This window comes from Caloenas nicobarica, chromosome 6, assembly GCF_036013445.1.
Source record: "Caloenas nicobarica isolate bCalNic1 chromosome 6, bCalNic1.hap1, whole genome shotgun sequence".
In the NCBI taxonomy this organism is placed as follows: Eukaryota; Metazoa; Chordata; class Aves; order Columbiformes; family Columbidae; genus Caloenas; species Caloenas nicobarica.
The window spans coordinates 18,086,458-18,107,892 of NC_088250.1; the positions used below are offsets into that span (position 1 = coordinate 18,086,458).

The 21,435-nt window shown below is 38.1% G+C and overlaps 1 protein-coding gene across 1 annotated transcript in view; it reads right to left on the reverse strand.

The window, feature by feature from the left end:
* The window catches only part of AGPS (alkylglycerone phosphate synthase), a 58,427-nt gene that overhangs the window by 23,183 nt on the left and 13,809 nt on the right, over window positions 1–21,435 (reverse strand). Inside the window, exons 3-12 of the mRNA XM_065638022.1 lie at window positions 19,476–19,566; window positions 15,196–15,316; window positions 15,040–15,114; window positions 13,554–13,625; window positions 11,622–11,701; window positions 9,366–9,446; window positions 6,042–6,167; window positions 3,928–4,036; window positions 3,375–3,502; window positions 162–213 (exon numbers count right to left, since the gene is read on the reverse strand). Of these exons, the coding sequence (XP_065494094.1) occupies window positions 162–213; window positions 3,375–3,502; window positions 3,928–4,036; window positions 6,042–6,167; window positions 9,366–9,446; window positions 11,622–11,701; window positions 13,554–13,625; window positions 15,040–15,114; window positions 15,196–15,316; window positions 19,476–19,566 (935 nt within the window). The remainder of the gene's footprint in view (window positions 1–161; window positions 214–3,374; window positions 3,503–3,927; window positions 4,037–6,041; window positions 6,168–9,365; window positions 9,447–11,621; window positions 11,702–13,553; window positions 13,626–15,039; window positions 15,115–15,195; window positions 15,317–19,475; window positions 19,567–21,435) is intronic.

The following is a 21,435-nucleotide window of genomic DNA, read 5'->3' on the forward strand; positions in this document are numbered from 1 at the left end:
TGAAAGTACACATTATGGCACTACCTGGAGTACGAACTTTAGGTTCATAAGTTTCTTTGTCTAGTTTTCAGCAAAGGAATTACTGCCTAAACTAGGCTTAAGCTACTAAAAATCAAAACCCCTGAAAAGAGATATTTGTCCCTGAATGTCAGCATACTTACCAAACTGAAACTGTGCATTGTCAACAAGGCGAATTGATGCAGGAGCACACCTCTTGGAGGCAAAGTTCAGGGAATCAGAGGGAGAGAGAATAAAAAGATTATTTACACGGTTTGCTGAAATTCATGTCATTCAAATTTTCATTTAAAAACAGCATAAAAGAAAGCACACTTTGATACCAGAGACCTAGGGCCATCACCATCACTGAAAAGGCGTGACCTATAAGCTTGTTTTCCCTCGAGTAGCAACATCTACTCAGTATGTCTAGATATAATCATAGAATCATTTTGGTTGGAAGAGAGCCTCAGAATCGAGTCCAACCATAACCTAACTCTGGCACCAAGCCATGCCCCCAAGAACCTCACCTATATGTCTTTTAAACACCCCCAGGGATGGTGACTTAACCACTTGCCTGGGCAGCCTGTTCCACTGCTTCACAACCCCTTCTGTGAAGAAATCTTTCCTAATATCCAATCTAAACCTCCCTCGGTGCAACTTGAGGCCATTTCATCTTGTCCTAAACCACTGCCTAACAAAAAGGGCTACTCCAGCTCCTCTCCTTCCTTGGCTGTCCCTTCTTAAGAGTTTATAGTCATCCAATTCAACACTCCAGTTGTTGGAGTCATCCCACCATTGTGGTAGAAGTCATCAATGCATTGAGAATTTTCAGTTTAGCCTCAAGGCGGTGCAGGAACAGTCCAAAGATCTTTGACTTTTGAGCAAATGTGTTTCTAAATTGCCATATGCATGAAACATACCATACCTGATTAGAACACCAAGCTTATGTTGCTATATAATCAAAGACACACATACACTACAAAATCCATTGAAAAGTCTAATTGTTGTGCATTAACCCTGGCAGGCAGCTAAGTACAACATGGCTGCTCACTCACTCCCCTGCAGCGGGACACAGGAGAAAGTCAGATGGTCAAAGTAGGAAACCTCATAGGTTGAGATGAAGACAGTTTGATAAGCAAAGTGAGGAAAAAAAACCCCACCACCAAAAAGTGATGCGAAAGCAATCGTTACCACCAGCTGACTGATATCCAGACTGTCCTCAAGCAACAGCAACCCCTGGAAAACTCTCCCCTCCAGTTTTATTTCTGATCATGATCTTATACGGTATGGCATATACCTTTGGTCAATTTGGGTCAGCTGTACTAAATGTGTTCCCTTCCAGCCTCTTGTCCACTCCCAACCTACTTGCTGGTGGGAGAAGAGTAAGAAATAGAGAACCCCTTGACACTGTCCACACAGTAGGTCAGCAATGGCCAAAACTGGTGTGTTAACACTGTTTTGGTCACAAAACATAGCACCACACAGGCTGCTATAAAGAAAGTTAACTCCATCTCAGCCATACCCAGTACACTAATTCTCTGCCAGACTGCAATTAAAATCCCTATCTGGGTCCCATCTAGATTCTGCACTGTACAGAAATCTAAAAACCAGTAAGAATACCTGTCTTCAGTCAGGCAAGTTTTGGTCACAGCTAAGCCTACATCATGTAATCTGTGATGGCTATGTCCAGTCACACTAAAATTTATGGCCAGAGGAATGACAAAGCTTGAATCTTAGGCTAGTCTTCATCTAATCACATGGATATGGAAGTACACCTCCATCACTTGATTTGACACGTTCACCCTCCATCATATCATTAATATATATTGGGTCACACAGTAGGAAGAAAAATGAAGAACTAAGGTAGCTCACCAGGCAGGCTGACAGAATAAGGCTGGATGAGTGGTTTTAAAAGAGACCAACCCACCCACAACCTACAGCTTGGTTATGCTAACATTAATGTAGACCAATACAGACAAGAAACAGCTTTTCAGACAGCTGTCACTGTAATTGCTACCAAGATTGATGCAAAGGGCAACAGAAAAAAGGAATAAGTAGTTCAGGCTCAAGAAGCAGTGAAACAGCAGCAACAGAAGCTTAGACATGAAGCAACACTAAGTGGCTAATAGTGCTTTTTTTCCTACTTCTAAGCACATAGCAAGGGAAAAGAGACTAGTTCCTTTAATTGACTTAAAATCTTGACCAGCCATGTGATTAAAACATTCCCAGTCTGCCTGGGTACCTTTAACAGCAAGAAAAAGCACTAGCAGTAGAAGCATGACAGAAGAACCAGCAAGTGCTGCTGACTCGCATATACATGTCATTCACATACCAGTTTGAACATCTGGCTTGGAACATTAAGTCATTAATTTAGACCAATCACTGGAAAAAATGTAAATCTGTGTTTAGTTTGGCCTTAATTAAAACATCTCTGAAACTACTTCCCTAATTCAAGATACATGCCACCATTCATAGAAATTATTTGATGTGTTTTGCACAGTGTAAGATCGTGAAGAAAGAAAATAGCCAGTGTAAGATTTGCTTGGAAGCACAGCCACAGGAAAAATGTTACACAATTTGGATACCCACATCTGAGTTGTACTACCTGAAGCCATCTGACCACACTATTCAGAAGGCTCTATTTAAATACTACAGTGTAAGCACAATTCCACCTCAAAATACCCAGCTCAGCTCAACATGTCACTTTGCCTCAAGAAGCATTTTCTAAACACAGGCCATATCCTTCCATTGCATGACTTTTGTTCCTTTGTTACTTCAGAGCCATAAATTCAACTGCCTTTTAGTTGCATGCTGCAACTTAATTCCTTTAAATCAGGGGTGTCAAACTCATTTTCACCAGGGGCCACATCAGCCTTGTAGTCACCTTCAAAGGGCCAAATGTAATTTTAGGACTGTATAAATGTAACTATTCCTACATTTATACAGTGCAAAAATTACATTTGGCCCTTGGAAGGCAACCGTGAGGCTGATGTGGCCACTGGAGAAAATGAGTTTGACACCCCTGATTTAAAGACTGGTTCCTTCTACATAGTCCTGAATTAATCTAAGGATAAAGCTCTCTGTTGAAGGAGATGCAAAGCCAAATTTTCTGTGCTGAGATATGCAAATAAGTCCCACTGGAAAAAAGAAAAGCTGTCAAAAGGTATAGCCATAATTTGGCCCAGAATATCAAGCAAATTCAGAACATGCCCAATCCTCAATTGTATAATTTCCAAATGTCTCATGGACCATACATACTTATGAGGTTCATGTTGTTTCAAATCCTTGGTTATCAACTGCCAGAACTACTAGAGCATCATCACACCTCTAGTGCTAGAATCTGTGTTCTTGAGTGAAGTCAGCCAGCTTTTCTTTACCTGCTTTGCCACTTCCCTTAAGCAGGCTACCCCTTGCTCAAAGTTGGGGAAGACCACAGAGCCATACTTCTGGTATTCAGGGACCGGGCGAATCTTTATCGTAACTTCAGTAACCACTCCAAGAGTTCCTTCAGGACAAAAGAAAAAAATTAGTGGAGCGTTGCAAGATGTACTTCTTACAAGTTGCCCAACTTCACAACTGTTTACCAGGATGTTGTAAGGTAACAAATTGGAAATCCCAAAAAATTCAGTATTGCAGTAGTAGGCAATTTATTCCTGACTATTTACATGGCAAATTCTTACAAGTTATCCTCTAAATCATGATTTTGGTTACAAGACTTGTAGGCTACCTCCACAGATCTGTTTTAAGCACTGCTCGGAACTGCTAAACTTCAGTTCTAATTAAGGTCTCAATGTATTATCCTAACACAAGAAAGTAATGCCCGCATGATGCCACCCACAGACACAATGAAAGCCACAGCATTAAAGATGCTCATCAAGCCATTACAGAAGCTGAATTAAGATGCAGTTATGCAAAATGACTGTGAAATACCTTCAGATCCCATAATGAAGTGATGGATATCAGGTCCTGTTGACATGCGAGGTACTTGACAGTTTTTTTCTACTATTCCTCTAGGAGTTACCATTTTTATATGAATCACCTGTTTAAATAAAAGGCAATGACTATAAATACTAGTACTAAGGATAAAGGGGGTTTTGTATGATATTTATTTTCTTCAAAATACATTTTAAGCTTGATACAGTTCAGCTTTGTAGACTTTAGACATTCTGTAGTCAGCCCCAGGAACTTTTGGGATAACCTGAAGACTGTTACCAATTTTCTAACACGGCATGGTTTGCGCACTCAGATTGTTTCTTGTTCCATGCCAAATGAAATCAAATGTTGGCTACATGCAGACAGTAGCAGTTAAAATAATTTTGTTTCTCAGCATAGATAGCACTTCATGAGTACTAGGATTTTAATCCAGGATTTATACACAGTACTTCAGAGGAAAAAGTGAAGCTTTAAATTTTGCTTTAGAACTGCTGCTTGATAAACCTAGTATAATTCAGTCATCGGTTGCTATAGAAATATTTCTATCAGGAAGAAAGACTGAAATAAGCTTTGTGAAATAGATTATCAATATTAAACCTGCCATAAGACTGACAGATATGTAAGGTTAGAGGGTTGTTTTTTAAAAAAATATTTTTCAATGTTATTGCTTGCAGCTTTATTCAGCCACATGCAATAGAGCCCTGTTTTTTTTAATCCTTTATTCAATTATTTTATACCAAGGAAGGGTGGGGTTTGGGTTTTAGTGAAACCTTTAAATGAAGAAAAATTACTGAATTTCAACTAATGGCTTTAAAACTTTCAAGCACAGGTAGCTAAGTAACTTTCAACATACTCAGTTGTTCAAGAATTTCATTATATGCATTTTACAAACTGTTGATTCTGCAATAAGTGGATTTTAGGTGGCTTATAACACACCATTTCTAGATATAAAGTTTCGTCAGAAGGTAAACACTTCCCTGAAAGTTTCTCACTGTGGCATTTTGAACTGGTCCAAATCAATTTTCAACCCTACTTCCTCCTAATGAAAATTTCAGAAGCTGTTTTAACCTGAAGTTATGCTTCCATGATAGTGAAGCCTTCTGCTGCACATCTCAAAGGACAAGCAAAACTCTACCATTCAGCACCACTTAGGCAGCAGGGGACACACGACACTTTGTAAGTGCTGGTGGTTTTAGTTCAGCCAGGCCTGCTGAATAAACACTGCGGAGTTCCGGCCAAGCTCAGTCACTGACAGCGAAGCATCACGTCTGTGCACAGAACAAACGTGTCTGAACTACGAGCTGACGAAAAGCCCCAGATGATGGGGATAAATTACCAAGAATGTGCTGCAGTAAAAAAGGAAAAAACCCAAATGTGTGGAAGGGCTATTGTACAAACTTAGAGTAAGGAAGTTTGAAGCAAAAAGGCAGGCAGAGTCTGGACAGTGATGATTTAATTCCATGTATTTGTTACAACAGAAAAGGTAGATTAAAATAAAAAGTATGCTCAAAAAAGTTACCTGGGTTAATATAAAGAAGAACCATTTTAATGCTTAAAATAGATTCAAGAGTAGAATACTGCCATTCCCAGTCCATTGCCTCCTTCCTCAGGGTTCCTACACACCATGTGGTGGCATTAGTTTTCACCATTGTGCACCCACATGGTCAGTTAGATCAGTCTACTGATTTGAAGACACTACCAGCCTAAGGGGAGGTAGAGAGGTGCCAAGAGCCAGGCTGCTGTCAGAACTAGTTGATCCAACTAGACAGCTTCAGGAACAGACAACAGGTAGGAGAGAACATGGGCCTTTTGGAATCACCCTAGAAGTTTGACAGGATTATTGCACTGGAGCAATAGCACAAAATGGTGGAAGAAGGCACCAGAGCCAGCACAGGGTAACACGATTCCTTGACTTTTAGATCAGCAATAAAAATTAGTACTAATACCAAAAGCAAGCAAACAAGCATTTCAGACAAGACTTGATGCCAAAACTGTATCACTTGTTAAGAGAACCACACTTCACTGCCCCTTTTCCCTCTCATTGTCGTCCACTATTGAAGTTAATCCTTAAAATAGAATAACTGATTAGAAAAAGTATTAGAAATATTTACCAGATCTTCAATGTTTCCATAGATGTTTTTTTTCATGCCTGATGCTCGTGTTGCTACCCATCCTCCTAGTGAGCTGAACTCCATGGAGTCTGGTTCATGGCCTGTACAGAAGCCACTTTCAGCAAGCTAAAGAAAGGAAAAAATACATTCTACAGAGCCTGCATTGCTTAGTACTCCAAATCTCTACATTCTAGGGTTTGTTTTTTAACATAAACATCCTGAGCACACATCCATTTATTCAGGCACAAGTTTTGTCTTTGATATGTAAAAGAAAAAAAAATTGATTCTGCTTCTACTATGCATACACTCTGCTACATATCAACCTATAATACTCCTCCCCCGTATTTTAAAACTAAGGCTTCTATTGTTTCCAAGAGGCTGCAAATTCAAAAACATACAGAAAAAAAATTATAACTAACTGCCAACTTTGCACAAATGCTGCCAATAAATAAGGCACTTCATCTCTTCTTTCTAACCTCATGTGATATGCAGCAGGTCTGCAGAAAATGTGAGCAAATTGCCTGTACTTAATTCTCTCAAGGAGTGATGTGTTTTAATAAACAACCATCTGGTCGGGCTTCCTGTAAGCAATGCTGTCAACTATTTGTGATGCAGATCATGCATTCTTGTACATTAAGTAGTCACTTGTTTCTCATCCTTCTGCATTAGCTTAGCTTTGCCATCTGCACAGCACCTGAAGTTGATTGGATGCCTCAGAATCACAACACCAAAGCTGTCGGACAGGAAGAATTAAGACCCAGCAGTCTCACATTAAGCGATAACTGTGTTAGCACATTTGAGATGATCGATTTGCACTGACCAACTGATAACAATCCAGTCGGACATCAGTATTTAAATATACCACACAATGTGGATCATTAACTACATTCTGTTGTACAAAGTGGTTCTAATTTAAAAAATTGGAAGTTACTTCTATGTAACATCTATGGTGACTCATCTAGGTCACTGTCCTCTCACACCAGAGGAGCATGTGGCTTTAGATGCTCGCTGGTCACGTATTAGGGAAGGGTTAGAGCCTGCACCATCCTCATTCCCCAAGAGGACAAGAAACTTGCTTCAGTTACAATTTACCAATTTCTACAAGTCGTATAAACACAGGTACAGCAGGAGACCATGCACTTGGAAACTCATAACTGGCTGTGCATGTATAAAGCACTTGGTCTAAACCCCTTGAATCCTGTTGGATGAACAGCACATGCTAAGAGCACTTACAGGACAGGACTATGCTATGCACATTGCAGATGCGAGACAGCCCCATCCAGAAAATATGAGCATGTACTAGCTATTCCTACAGAATCACAGTCTGATTGATAATGTTTCTTACAAAAAATGATGTCAAATATCCATTTGTCACCCTTAGCCTTCAACTATCAGCTATTATTCCATATTCTGTTCTGACAAAAACAAGTAACTTGAGGCTTCTCTATAGAACCCACTAATATCTGGGGTTCTGATCCCACAGAAAACAGTGTCACATTCACACTAGAGTCACTAGCTAAGATAGACAAATGTGTGAAGTGTACACTTATTTTGAATCCCCCATTACAACACTTACAGCCTAACTTTTGTCAAATATCTGGTTTTCCAAATCTTATTTGTGTAGAATTCAGCACTTGATTTTAGTTACTGTTATAGGGTTCATGGCATCTGTAAATGAGATAGCCTACTAAGTAACTCCAGCACCCAAGAAATTAGGAACACAGTAAGAAGCAAACCTCTTCACTGCAACATAATTCCTACATAATGCTGGTAAAATCTGTTATGGCAACAGAAGCTGGATTAGTCTCCAAACCAAAGCTTAATACTAGTAAGCTGCAAACCAACCAAACAAAACCCACTCTTTTCAAACAGTTCCCTCTTTGCATGGTCCAAATTTATCTCTGCATTCTACTTGTACTTCAGTGGAACTCTGCATTGGCAGTAACTATACTAAAGTCACAGTTACGCTCAGATTGTACTACACAAACAAGCACAACTTGGAGTCCTAGCTTTAATCACATCCCATTTGCTAGTAATGCTGGAATTCCAGTATACGTAATAAGTTTTAAGAACATATACATATATATATACACTTGAAGATGATGATCTGATTTTGTATTCTTTGCACGTTGAAGGAATTGCACATAAGTCCTCACATGCTCAGAGTCACTCCATGTATCGAACCCTTTGTATGAATACTAGTTTATATTCAATATTGAACAAATTGACAGCCAGTACTCTTTTCATAGTCAAACACCTGACTGAAAAAAGTTTTTTGATCAAAAATAACTACAACCATAGTATTTCAGCTCATAAGGGCTATAAGCAGCAATGGAATTTTGTCCCATACTCTCAGTGAAAGGAAGAGTAGACGTGTTTAAAACATAGTATAATAGTGAAATATCAAACTACTACCATAGAAAAAATGTCATTTAAGTGCAGAGAATATTCTCTTTGCATGTTAATTCCAATCTTGAGACAAATCTAGAAAGGTTAAAATACTATGTCAAGCGATAAAAAGAAAGATAAGAGGCAGGAATGGCTCTCTTTCTCATCAAAAACAGCTCTGCTAGTCAAGTATGACAAATTTTCCCCTAAAAAGTGGTCTAAAAAAAAGGTTTGAAAACCCTTCAAATCTCTGTATATTTGTAAAATGCATTTAGGCACTAAGAAAAGTTTAGACAACATTTAGCTATGAAACAAGTCCTAGAATAGTTTTTTTTTTTAATATAAGCAGAACTGCACATCCTGAAGAATAGTAACAGACATCCACAACTTGCACTGAGACCCTAAAAAGGGTGATGTGGCTCATCTGAAACTGCAATTAAAAGCCACTAGAGGTCACTTAGAAATGAAGGTGATCTAATCTTCCACTGGACTCTTGTTTTGGGCAACTTTCCATCCTTTCTGCTACTCTTCTGTATTTGGCCTTAAGAAGCAGCAACAGCAGCAAATCTGTTCTATGCTCTAACCTGAGGAAACTACCTCTGGCCAAAACGACTAAAACATACATCACAAAATGACAATTTGAACCTTCCCTGGTAATTGGTACCAGGTGTCATGCCTTGCAATCACAAGGTGTATTCTAAGGTCTGGAACAGGAAGCACAGCTTACTACTCTAATGCCATTTTGTGGCTACAGCAAGAAAAAAATTAAGTGTTCGTCGAATACAGCATTTGGTTCACAGCCATGCATATAATGCTTACCACACAAGTCTGTATGTAAACACAAAAACTAAGCTAGAATTCAATGATTTAGGCAAGACATGAGGAACAGCTAAGAGTAATATGGAGAAATACTAGTGCTTGACGAGTTAAAAATACCTGTTTTTCCAGATCTTGTCCAACAATGCCAGCTTCCACACAAGCTGTTAAATTTTTCTCATCTATCCAGAGAATCCGATTCTGTTGAAAAGCCAAAACTAAGAATCAGTGTTAAATATTTTTGTTTATTTCCTTCCCTAATGCTATAGGATCAACATGCTCGGTCACAGAGTTTATTATTAATACAACTCCAGTTATTACAGCTGTGGAACCTGAGCCCTTTGCTCCCTCAAACAGCTACACAACAAGTTACAGTTTACGAAGTCACCACTGTAAGAGAGTGTCATACAATTAGTCAATTTATACTACGAATGTTTACAGAAATAATATAGAAAAGCCAGAAAAAATTAAGTCAAAATTCTTACAGAAGTTAAGCAATACAAGGATTTTCACAGTTAACATGAGTGAAGGTGCCTGAATCCAGACATTAAGTTACACCAAGAAAAGTATTCTTAAACATACTCAATGGGTTAAATAGGCAGCATTCAGTTATTCCAATTCAGCTCTTGGATTTTGACACAGCAAGCAAGAATCATGATATTACTACAGGATGTCAGAGTATGTACATACTTTAGAAATTGAAGATATTTGGAAGGATTATATAATTTTATCTGATGAGACACTCACTGTCCCATCAGTATTTTCTACTAAACAGGAAAAATAGTAAACACTAGAAGTTACATGGTGCACTAGCCACGATTGTCAATGAGGACAATCCACCTGAAGGAGAAACTTAACAAATATGGTTTTAGCTTTGTTTATAGTAAGGACAACACAGAAGCTTCAGCTTCCACTCTTCATTTTTATTAAGTACACTGCTGGTGTACTTCTATAATTTTGTGTATTAATTTTGTATAGAAGGAGAACAGCTCTAACTTCCCTTTGCCTTGACTTTTGAAAAAACAAATATGGACATCTTGTAGTCCAACTAAACTCTGCTTTTAAGCAATTGCCTCCCATCACAACATCTGAGCTAATCAATTATTCAAAGCCAGCTATTTCAGCTCCTTTCAGACACCTTTAGTTTCAACATAAGCATCTTAGATCGATTAAGCAGTTTATGTAAATCAATTGTTTTGCACTATAGACCCTACATATAAGACAAAAATGCCCATTAAGTGTCCATTAAAATACTAAAGCTTAGCCAATCACTTTAATTGCTTTGAGACATCCAGGTTTTAACTCTGACAATGTTTTTCACCTTAATTTCTTTATTTCCCTCTTCATTAATGATTACAAGAATTGGCTCGCAGAGTCATTCAAGACACACGAAAACAGTCTGTTTTCTGACTTGGTATATACTTCCATATCCAGCTGACACAAAAGCATGACGAGTCAACCACATTCCTTTCCCACTCCCAGTCAAAGCCATGGGCTACGAATCAATGCATTCAAATGAAGACCTGGCTCAGCATCGCACTCTTTGGACTTCACACCATACAGACACCCAAAGAGCTTCCTTCAATACACAGCTACTGCCTCTGCAGAAGAGATCGCTTAGACATGCTGAGAAGTAAGTGTAACTGAAGCACCACTGAGTAGAGAAAATGGAGCCAAACCCCAGGTCTTACCTTCAAGGTTAGAGGAGTTAATAAGCTCAGCAAGTGCTCAGAGGCAGCAGAGCCTTACAGAGATACAGAGCTCTTTCTGAGGCATCTCATTACCATGTAGTCATAAAACTATCATTTTAAAAGTATGAAGCTCCTTCATAATGGAAATATGAAAACCAGCACTAAATTTTAAAGAACTCCATTTCTAGACTGCCATAAAGCTATGTACTTCACATTCTCTAGATGCTATCTACACAAAAATCTAGATTTTCGCCTTTAAAGTTGATCCTTCAAGTTGATTTATAGATATTAGGTCACCTTGCCAACCTTTGCTTTAAGTATTTTTACAGTCTGCAAAAACTAGTGAAATTTCTAATAACAAATAACTACCTCCTGGCCTTTCATTTAACCTCAGATACAAGTTCCAATATAGAACAGCAGCTTCCTCCAATTCTCACTTAAAGCTGCTATAAGAAGGCTTAACTCTGATTTTTCTCTTATTAAATACATACAGGTCATATGAAGTAGTACAGGGCTAATATCAGCAAAATATCAGTTAAACTGAAGGCATATCAATTTAATCGTACATGGTGCAGATTAATAATTCCATCCCTACGTTATCCTTGCAAAGAAAGCTCAATCGCTGGTTATCACGAAAGTAACCAAAGGAAAATTTTAAAGAAATAAAACATTAAGAGCAACATACCATTTGTGATGTATCCAGTGAGACAATTGTCCTTTTTTCTTCTTCAGGACACTCAAGGGCACTAGAGACACTTGTCCCTCCTGCAAATATGGGAGGGACACTGATCACAAAATTCCCAGGCAGCCTTTCTTCACGTACCATCCCTCTCTGACTCCTTTCTGATATTGAACTTAATAAAGTAAGATCACTGGAGTTAACTGTTTGAGGCTGGTGACTAGCCTTTTAAGGCTGGCTGTTCTCCCAAACCAGGTTTCACAGAAATCAATGCAGCACTGGAGCTGACAGTGCTTTAACATCACTCAATAACAAACCATGAAATTCTGTGACCATCTCAGCTGCTTCTTTTAAGTCCAAAATAGTTTAAAAACAGGGAAGGATAAAAAAAATAAAGCCATCCAAGAAACAGAGATAGCTATGGTTTCTATATATACTCTTGAGATCACTATGGAAGCCACTACACTTCTACCTAGAAAGCTGGCTTAAAAGTCTACCTAATAGAGGAATGCAATACTTATCTGAAAGCAATAAAGAAACTAAAGGGGTACAACAACAACAAAAAAATAGATAAAACCAAATGTCAGACTTCTGTGGAGCTTTCTAATATATCTTTATAGGGTGTCCCAGAACAGGCACTAAGAAGCCTTTGGCTTCTAAAAGACTGCAAAAAGCCATAGGAAAAGAGACTAGGATGCTAAAGAGATCCACAGTGAACAACCAATAGCAAGCACAGAGAGTGCCAACTAATAAAACAGCCTCCAAGAGCAGTAAAGCCCGTCACCTTTGTTTCCAATGATAGGAAAGGTGGCATTTTCCTTAAATACCAACTCCTACAGTAGCAACTCCAGAAGTTAGCCGTAGTTCAGTACAAACAGACTTGGAAAACAATCTAAAGATCCTTCTCTATCCTGCTCAATGAACAAAAGATAGTCAGTATTACTGCTTTCAGCTGTACCAATTTACTGGTTCCAAAGGTAACCTGCAGCAGTTTTACAACTCTCCAGACCTGGCAAGAGTGACAATGTTTGAGGGGAAAAAACAGCTCCTTTGGTTTGGTGTTGTCTTCAAGTGACATGCTGATCTTCTCAAATAGTAAGCGTCCTTCCTGCAGGGGCTACACTCCTACGGCATAAGCAAGTGCCAAGTAAAACACAGATTTCTCACAGAATTAAGAGTTCTTGACCAAAAAGCTTCTCACAGAATGAACTCATGAAAGCCAACGTCTCAAGTTCCCTGAGCTCTGAGTCAAAACAAAGCAGCTCCTGACTCTACTTCAGCAGGCTTAGAGGAAAAAGCATCCACAACTAAAACCCTAAAGTTCTTTAGAAACTCTTTAGGCTGAGAAAGACACAGATTATAGAGGCCTTTAACTGTGCTCTGCACCTGGAACATTTCCTGAAAACCCTTTGTCACAGGAATCTCTACTCTAACTTTCAAAACTGAACAATGTCTAAAAGAAAATTAGAGTTATAGTTAATGCTTTTGCAGTACAGTGTGTGACCACAATCCTCACAGGACCTACAACATTCAACAGTACAAAAAAAACCTAATTTATATAGGTTTCTGGGAACAGAGCAGGAGCAATACATCCAAAACCATGATCTCTAACACAGATATTTGAATCTCTTGACGTATTTCCTAGAAGACTTCCAAGGCACAGAGGTAGATTTCAGCTTCATTCAATCATTCCTCTTGCACATTCAATATTCAAGATGTTGACATACTTTTAATGACTTCCACTAAATTGAATATAGCAGCTTTTAATACTGCAAGTTCACAAAAAAACCTAAGACCACACTTAAAATATTCCTAAAAAAATCTAACTATGGAATTGTTGTTACAAAATATCACTAAGATTACATATTTAAATCAAATCCAAGTATAGTATATTTTCACTAGTAATATTAAACAGATTCGAGATTCCATAACACTTACCACCAAACGGTATTACGCAGAGATTGTGTTTGCAGGCTAATTCCACAATTTTAACTACATCTTCATGGCACACTAAAAAAGTCCAAACAATTAAAAAACAGGATTTATGCTTAGTACCGTTATTTATGCGTAGTACTAAACAGTGCTTTCTGAATAAGCAGTAGCTCCTTTTCTGACACCAGCAAAGATGACATTTCAAAGAGTTAAGCACTAAAGAGCTGGGCTCAGAAGTATCAGAGTTCCAGAGCAAAGTTTAAACCTGAAACAATTCTACATTTGAAGAACTAACTACAGCCTTAGTCTCCTGTTCTACTCACAAATTGAAACATGCACATTCTCAGGGCAAGATGGGCTACCAAACAGTTAACAATTAATCTAGGTGTCTGGGAAAACAAATAAAATTTAAAGCTTTTGTTGAAAATAAGTGGTCCAATTTAAGTGAGAAATACGTCTCTTCTGAGAGCTGAACACCACATTTTTCCTCCTGGCTGACATTCAGTTTCAGAAGCAGAGTTGCTGGTGAAATTTACTTTTTCACAATGCATTCTGTATCTGGTCAAAGAAAGCAGCAGAAATGCTTGTGCACAGGCAAGGAAAAAGATCAAATACAGCACGTAACTGAGCTTGTGCAAACAGCAGAGAATGAGCAGGACTAAATAAATAGGCTTAAGAACTCTGGCTATCTTGCTCTTGCCACACAGAGCAGCTTTCAACAGTGGTAAGTTGATCACTTTATTGATTTTGGAGCTGCACAAAATAAAGCTGTGGCAAGTGCTGTTCATAGTCATTACTTGAGGACAGGTATTGATGTGACAGCAGCGATGAGATGCATTTACAGTGCCTCTTTTTATGCCTCCCATATGAGGTTTTTTTTTCCCCTAAATAAACGAAGCAAACTTGAGCTAAGATTAAGTTCTTACCTGCTACAGATTATGTACAACAGCATTAGTTATTATTCTGTTTAAAGTGGGCCTAGCCTGCACTCAGATTGCACTGCTCTTTCTTCAGGTCAATGATCCTTTGTAAAGTGTTCTGATAGGAGTTACATGTGCTATATCTTTTTTATTAAAGTACAACATGTTATAAAACAAAGTTCTTTAATACAAACATTTCACTACCCTTCTACTGTTACGTACTCCTTTCAAAAACAAGAACTAGACTGCAGTTTAGACAACTATTCTTGGTGAACATACAAGTTCGAATTACACTGTGGTTACTTAAGTCACTAATTCAGCTGTCAACATAAACTTCAGCTATATTTAATAAATTTGACTTCCCCACAAGATGATGGGATTTCACAAGCACAATCTGCAATCCAGATACTAAACCATCATGGTTACCATTCATGAGAAAATTCCTTCAATTTCTATAAAGATGAATGAAGTCAGTGAACCAAGAGACAGCTTCCCCATGACAAGAAAGCACAGGAGTTTAGTAAACAACAGCCTCCCAGATCAGAAGGTAGAGTAAGACAATTAAAGCTTACCAGGCCATACAACTATATCAGGAATTCGCTTAAACATTCCTTCCCTGAGTACAAATATTTCATGTAGGCAGTGACCTGAAACACAAACAATAAGTTAACAAGTTCAAACAAGGAAGCACCAAAAGCAGCACAGTTACATAAATGAAGTTTTCTCACCATGAGCTCTGAATACCCGATCTTCTGCATCCTGCGAATATGAGATTTTAGTGGCTCTAAGATCCTGAAGAAATTCTTCATCTACAATGGATGGAGGTACATCATTAACATTTAAGGATGCCTACAATACAAGAAAGTGAGTTAATTAAAGGTGGGTTCACTGTTAAAACATTTCTGTACAATAGAAATAATAAGAACAGGTTAACACTAACTGATACCCAAACACAACTATTTCAGATCAGAAATACAGAAGTTCTCTTCCTCATCTTCAATTGCTGATCCCACCTGTCCTACCTGGTACTTGGCTAACTAGATGCACACAAGAAGTTTTATTCCAGTAACACATTCTTACCCTTTTTCGTCCTCAGAAATCTGGAGAAATGCACCAGCTTATGAGTGCAGACTGAACAAAATACCTTTTTAAAGACCTCCCAAGATCCAGCAAAAACAGCTGCCTGAACAGAACTACAGACTCTGTTGATAAAGGGGTAGAATGGAAGGTCACAATTCCTTTTTGAATATAAATCCCTCCCCCCAATACAGAGGAATACATACTAAAGCAGCTAACCACTCTGCAAATCTTCTACTTACAGTTCTGTTTCTACCAACCCACTTCCCCTCCTCCTGTCATGTACTGGAAGTTAAATCCATCTTGGACCAAAGCCTAATCTTAAGTCCAAAGCAAGGCAAAACTAAGTTTGACTGATCTAACACAACCAGCATACTTTGAGTAGACCTCACACATCGGAAAGACTTTATAAAAATCCATGTTCAGCCACTAACACGCATGTGTTTCCAGAAAGCCTCTAGCCAGAAGTCCTAAACACCACCTTGGAAAAAAAGTTTCTTTCAAAGAAGGTACACTGAACATTTTGGCTTACCAACTGGGGTTGAATCAAGGTTCTGCAGATCCAGAGGGAGCATATCTGCTTAAGGTTTTCTAACAACCTGTTTTTCCAGGTCCTTACAACAGATGTCATATAGTATTTTTAGGGCTTCTCAGAGTGCAGACCTAGCCACTTAATTCCCTTTTCTAGAGTCCACTTCAGATATCAGGTACATAAAAACATAGTTCATGTGTTTATTTTTTAAACCCACTTAGAGAATGAGGATTCTTTACAGAATCCAGTTCCAAAAAAATAAGATCTTTGTAGACATTAAATGTAATGTTTTTAATGTGCTTTGAAGGTTCCAAAAACCATGTTTTTCTTTCTCCTTAAAAATGGAGCCAATAAATTGATGTATACTTTTCCACAGGTAGCCTCCCTAAAGGAATATGTTTTCTACTACAAATGGCCTCAAATTAAGCAGTTTCTTCTTAGATATAAAGCTTGTCTTATGACTAAAACTAACTTCTGGACTTCAAATCCTATTGTAAAAGAAAATGATGGTCAAGAATCTTATTTCTAGTTAAAGTCCTCAAGTTCAAGAGGAGAACTGAAAATTTTTTACTATACCATCTTTTGTTTTAAATATACCCCTAAAAATTAGGAGTTGCACAAGAATTAGTTTACACAGTCCAGTGCTTTTAAATTTCTGTCATGAAAACCTTACTGACAAATTAACAGAAATCATCTTCAACTCGAACAGAAGAACATTCTTGCAATTTTGTTATAAAGCCATTAGGAAAGACTATGGGCTGCCTAATGATGCCAGGACAAGCTTGCTTACAGCAAAAAGTATTTTGTATAGTTTTCCACATAGTCAAAACATTTATTTGATCAGCCTAGCCTATGCTTCTTGGAAATTACAAAGAGCAAACAGCAATACTGAATTCATTTTTCTTTCATCTTCTGAAGTTTCAGTCTTCTACAAAAAAAAAGTATACCCACCCATTCAGCTTTTCTTTCCTGGAATAGAATTTTGCCTATCTGCTCTACATAACCTCCAGAACAGTTGATACTTTTTGCCAACATGCATCTTAAGATACAAGCTTAGAGGATAGCACCAGTTACCAAGCTAACAGCAAGGAAAATAGAGATTAATAGTCTCCCATCTGCCACCACAGCATCAGTCTATTCTGAATGGGTTGAGTCTCAAAGTAATAAGAGCCGAAGAAGGGAAGATTTAACCTTCAACAGGAAAGTTTCCAGATAGTTAAAACACCCATGAGGTTGGAACTTGCCTTCCTGTCCACCCTACAAGACACTATGTTAGGTTATATAGAAATTAAGAGTACTTACATGAAAAATTCAGAAAGCAATATCTACATGAGATGTTCATGACTGATAGCTAACAACATTTAGAGGTTCAAAAGGATAGCCAAGTGTTTGTTAAAACTATATTTTCACTAGGTCATGTCTCCCATATGAAAACTACAAAACAATGATTTGACTTCTGGAAGAGGATGAGTGCTGTTCTGACTTGCTTTAAGGATAACATTACACTTCTTGAAATAAGGTGTCAGACATCTGACAAAGATTTTTCCCTCCAACATATTCACTTTGTCACCTACAAACACATAAATTGAGATTAAGGGTTGCTTAGGTGAGAGGTACACTGCTGCTGAGACCATGATTGTAGGGGTTAGTCACAACAAGCACAGAGGAACTCAGGTCCTGGATTACTGCTCTCAGCTCTTACTATTCTATTAATACACATTCACACAGTCCTGTTTGCTAACCCAAACAGCAGAGCTCTGATAGAAATCAGAAAACATGAGAAACAAAGAACTAGGTACCAAATAAAGATCTTTAAGGCACTTTAAAAAAAAAATCCCTGCTAGCTGCGCTTACATTTTCTATTTTAAACTTTGGTTTCTTCATGGATTTCCATAGACAGAACGATCATTTCAAGTTGAACATCAAGTGCCTGAAGATCTCTGCTCTCCATAAGAGGAACACAAAGTACTTAAAACTTTGACAATTCCTTCCAGATGGCTTTAAGTATCTTGATTTTTATCTCTCTTCCATAAGCATTTTAATCCTTTCATTTTCATCTTTGAGACTGAAGAGTTAATATTGTCCATGTAAATCCTACACACAATGCCAAACAAAAATATACCTTTATTCTTATGGTACTGTAATATTTTAAGATTTGTGCACTGAAAGGCTAGACAGTAAGCCCATGTGAACTAGGTCTAGACTGCTATCTGTGGGAAGTCTCGTCTGAAAAAGGAAAAACACACCAGGCCTTGAGCATCACAGAAGCAGGTACATTTACTGTTGCTAATTATAGCAGGAAAAAAAAACCAAACTAATGAGAACGCATGGAACAGGGAACTCTCCAGTCTTATAGAACAGAGGCAGGAAAAGATGAGATAGATCTGCTGGACCATTTGTCTTTCTTTCTTTCTCCTACTGCTGTTCCAATACTCAAGTTCATTCATGCTTGGATGATAGTAGAAGGTGAAAGACCAGTATAGCACAACAACCTGAAAGATAACTAGGAACCATGACAGAGACATGAAAATGGGAGACCTACAGTAGTAGTTGAGAATAGCTACAAGAAGTCCAGATACATACTGGAGACTGCAAAGAGTCCTATTCTGTGTCAAGGCAGTCAGCCTGTTTCAGATTGCAACAAGACTGTCAGAACCAGAGGGGCACAATACAACAGGAAAGCATTCAACATTGCTAGCAGGTATCCTTAAAACCTGTTTTGCAAGACATGCTGTGGAACCAAGACACTATTCAAGAGTCCACCCTCATCCTCTGACTTTACTTAGTTCTATTATTTCTTCTACACGCAGAAAGGGAACAATGTCTCTCAGGACCTCTGGTTGCAGCAAATCAAAGCAGCTGACAGTTAAGAGTAATCCTGGTCAAGGAAAACACATAAAGATGAGTTTTTTTCCAAAATATCTTGGCAGACGAGGATTGTGCAACTCATAGCAGATTAAAGTATTTATTAACTGGAAGACTGAAGAAATGTTGGGGTTTGGGTATAATTAAATATACTGAAAACACAGCACAGTTTAACTTCAGTGAACCTTCTGTCTTTGTTATCATGAACAGTGTTGAAGTTGCATAAACAATTCCCCCTAGGCTAGCAGTTTCTACAATCTTGAAAAGCAACCTACAAGGACAAAAACACCCCCGTGTATTGAAGACTTTGATTCCAACAGAAGCACTACCAGTTAATCTGGAACCACAAGTCATGCTAAGTCATTAAACATTTCACATAGAACACTTTTTTCAAAAACTGTATAATATTAATACACTATATTTCAATAACCTGAAAGGTGACTTTCAGGACAACAGCCGAATCATCTTTAACAATGTGGTCTTGATTACCACCAAGACTAATGTTCAAAGGAACTGGTTCAGCTATTTACTTACTCTAGAGGTAGTTCTGTGCTCCAGACTTGCTCCAAAGGTTTTTTCTATCCATTCCTTAAAAGTTGGTAATACCATACCACCTAATCTGTACCTGAAAAGTCAATATTACACAGGGTCATTTTAAATTAAAAGACTGTATGTCAGATACACTTTTGATTTTATGTATGCACAAATACTTAAATTTTAAATCAAATTCTTTACCTACAAGCCTGCAAAGCTTCTGCAGATTTAGTTTTCATGCAGCTGCACATTTCATTGTATTTTATTGTTCTGTACTCCACACAAAATCAATTGTCAATATCTTGGATATTATTTACATTCATGATCTTTGGGAATTGTGGTATAAGGCTTTTCAGATATCCCACCCCACAATCTTTACTTCTAAGAAAGGTCTCTCCCTTCCAGTAGTGCAGAAAGCAGTGTCACAGTTTATATGCCAGGTAGAGGCCAAGTGTGTAAGGACACGATACAATGTAAATAGCAGCAGTCTCAGACACACAGACTCAGCTCAATACACCTTACATGTTTAGAGGAAACACAGTGTTGAAAGTTCTGCCCTCATCATCAGAATGTATCAGAATTCAAACAACGTGAATTTATTTCTATTGTACGCTCTTTGGCAACAGTTTAGCCATGTGATAGATAAAGACTTACAGACAAGGGAGCTGCTGGTGAACACGTGTACCATATGTGAAAACAAATAGGGCTGAGGACACAAAACAGGGAGAATCTAATTGCTACTAAGTGTATACATATACACACCTTGTGTATGTTTACGTACGCAAAAGCATTCTCCAAAGAGAACAGAAAAAGGACCTTTCTTTGGTATTAAGAACTTTCAGCAGCTGAGAATCCTTACTATAGTTTGTACCTGGGCCACTGCATTATACCTCGTGGGTATTCCTTCTGAGATTATTCAATCACTGTTAATTCAATTATGACTCTGTCCTCACAGCTGTTGCAAGCAACTCTACAACTAAGTCACCTATTACACAGAAAGATCAATTCCTTTTGTTTCCTCATATCAACCACCTCCCAGTTCTCCTATGGCAAACAAACCCTGCACTACTGCTACAGATAAAAGGCTATAACCATATCTCAACTCAAATAGACTCTGCAGCTTGAAAGACAGAATTTAGTTGTTCTTCCTTGTGACAGCTGTTATTGTTTCATCATATCCAGGTGAAACAGTTAAGTGACTTCTACAAAAAGGAAAGTGCAATGAAAGTTTAATGCATTTGCATTAGGAGTTTGCAAAGGTACAGAGAGACTCAAGTCAGCTTGGTGTGCTTTCATTTCCAGACTAGCAAGAATCATCTATCCCTGGTGAGATGGTAGAGTCTACAATAAAAAAAGGTCATTTGACACATGGAAAAGCATGGTCTCTTGGGAAAGACAACATGATTTTCATAAAGGGAAATCCTGTTTCACTAATCCTTGGAGTTTTATCAGGGTGTAAAAACTGGAAGTGAATAAAGGAGATACAACTAACACTAAATTTCACACTCCTTTATACTTCCACAGGTATACACCACCCCAAAAGCTGTTTAAGATAATACATTTGTACAGTACTAAAGAAAAGGTTCTCCTGCAGGCTGAAGGATAAGAAAGACAAGAAGCAACGGGCAAAGTTTCTTGATCACTGTCCAAGACAGACTCAGGAGTGCAACTTGCCACATACTGGTACTGGGACCCGTTTTACATCAAGTTTTCATCAGTGATCTGGATGGTCTCTCCAACCAGGTGAATAATATTAAGCTCTTTTGGGTAGACAGATACTACACTGATAGGATAGAACTCAGTACCTTAAACCCAAGCAGACAAAGAAGGAAGATGTAGATAATTGCAAGAGTGAAAAAAAACAACCACTACTTGCATATTTTGCAGAATCAGACTGCTAGTTAGTATAGGAAAAATCATGGCATCTTCACTGACAACATACAACAGCAGACAGTGTTAC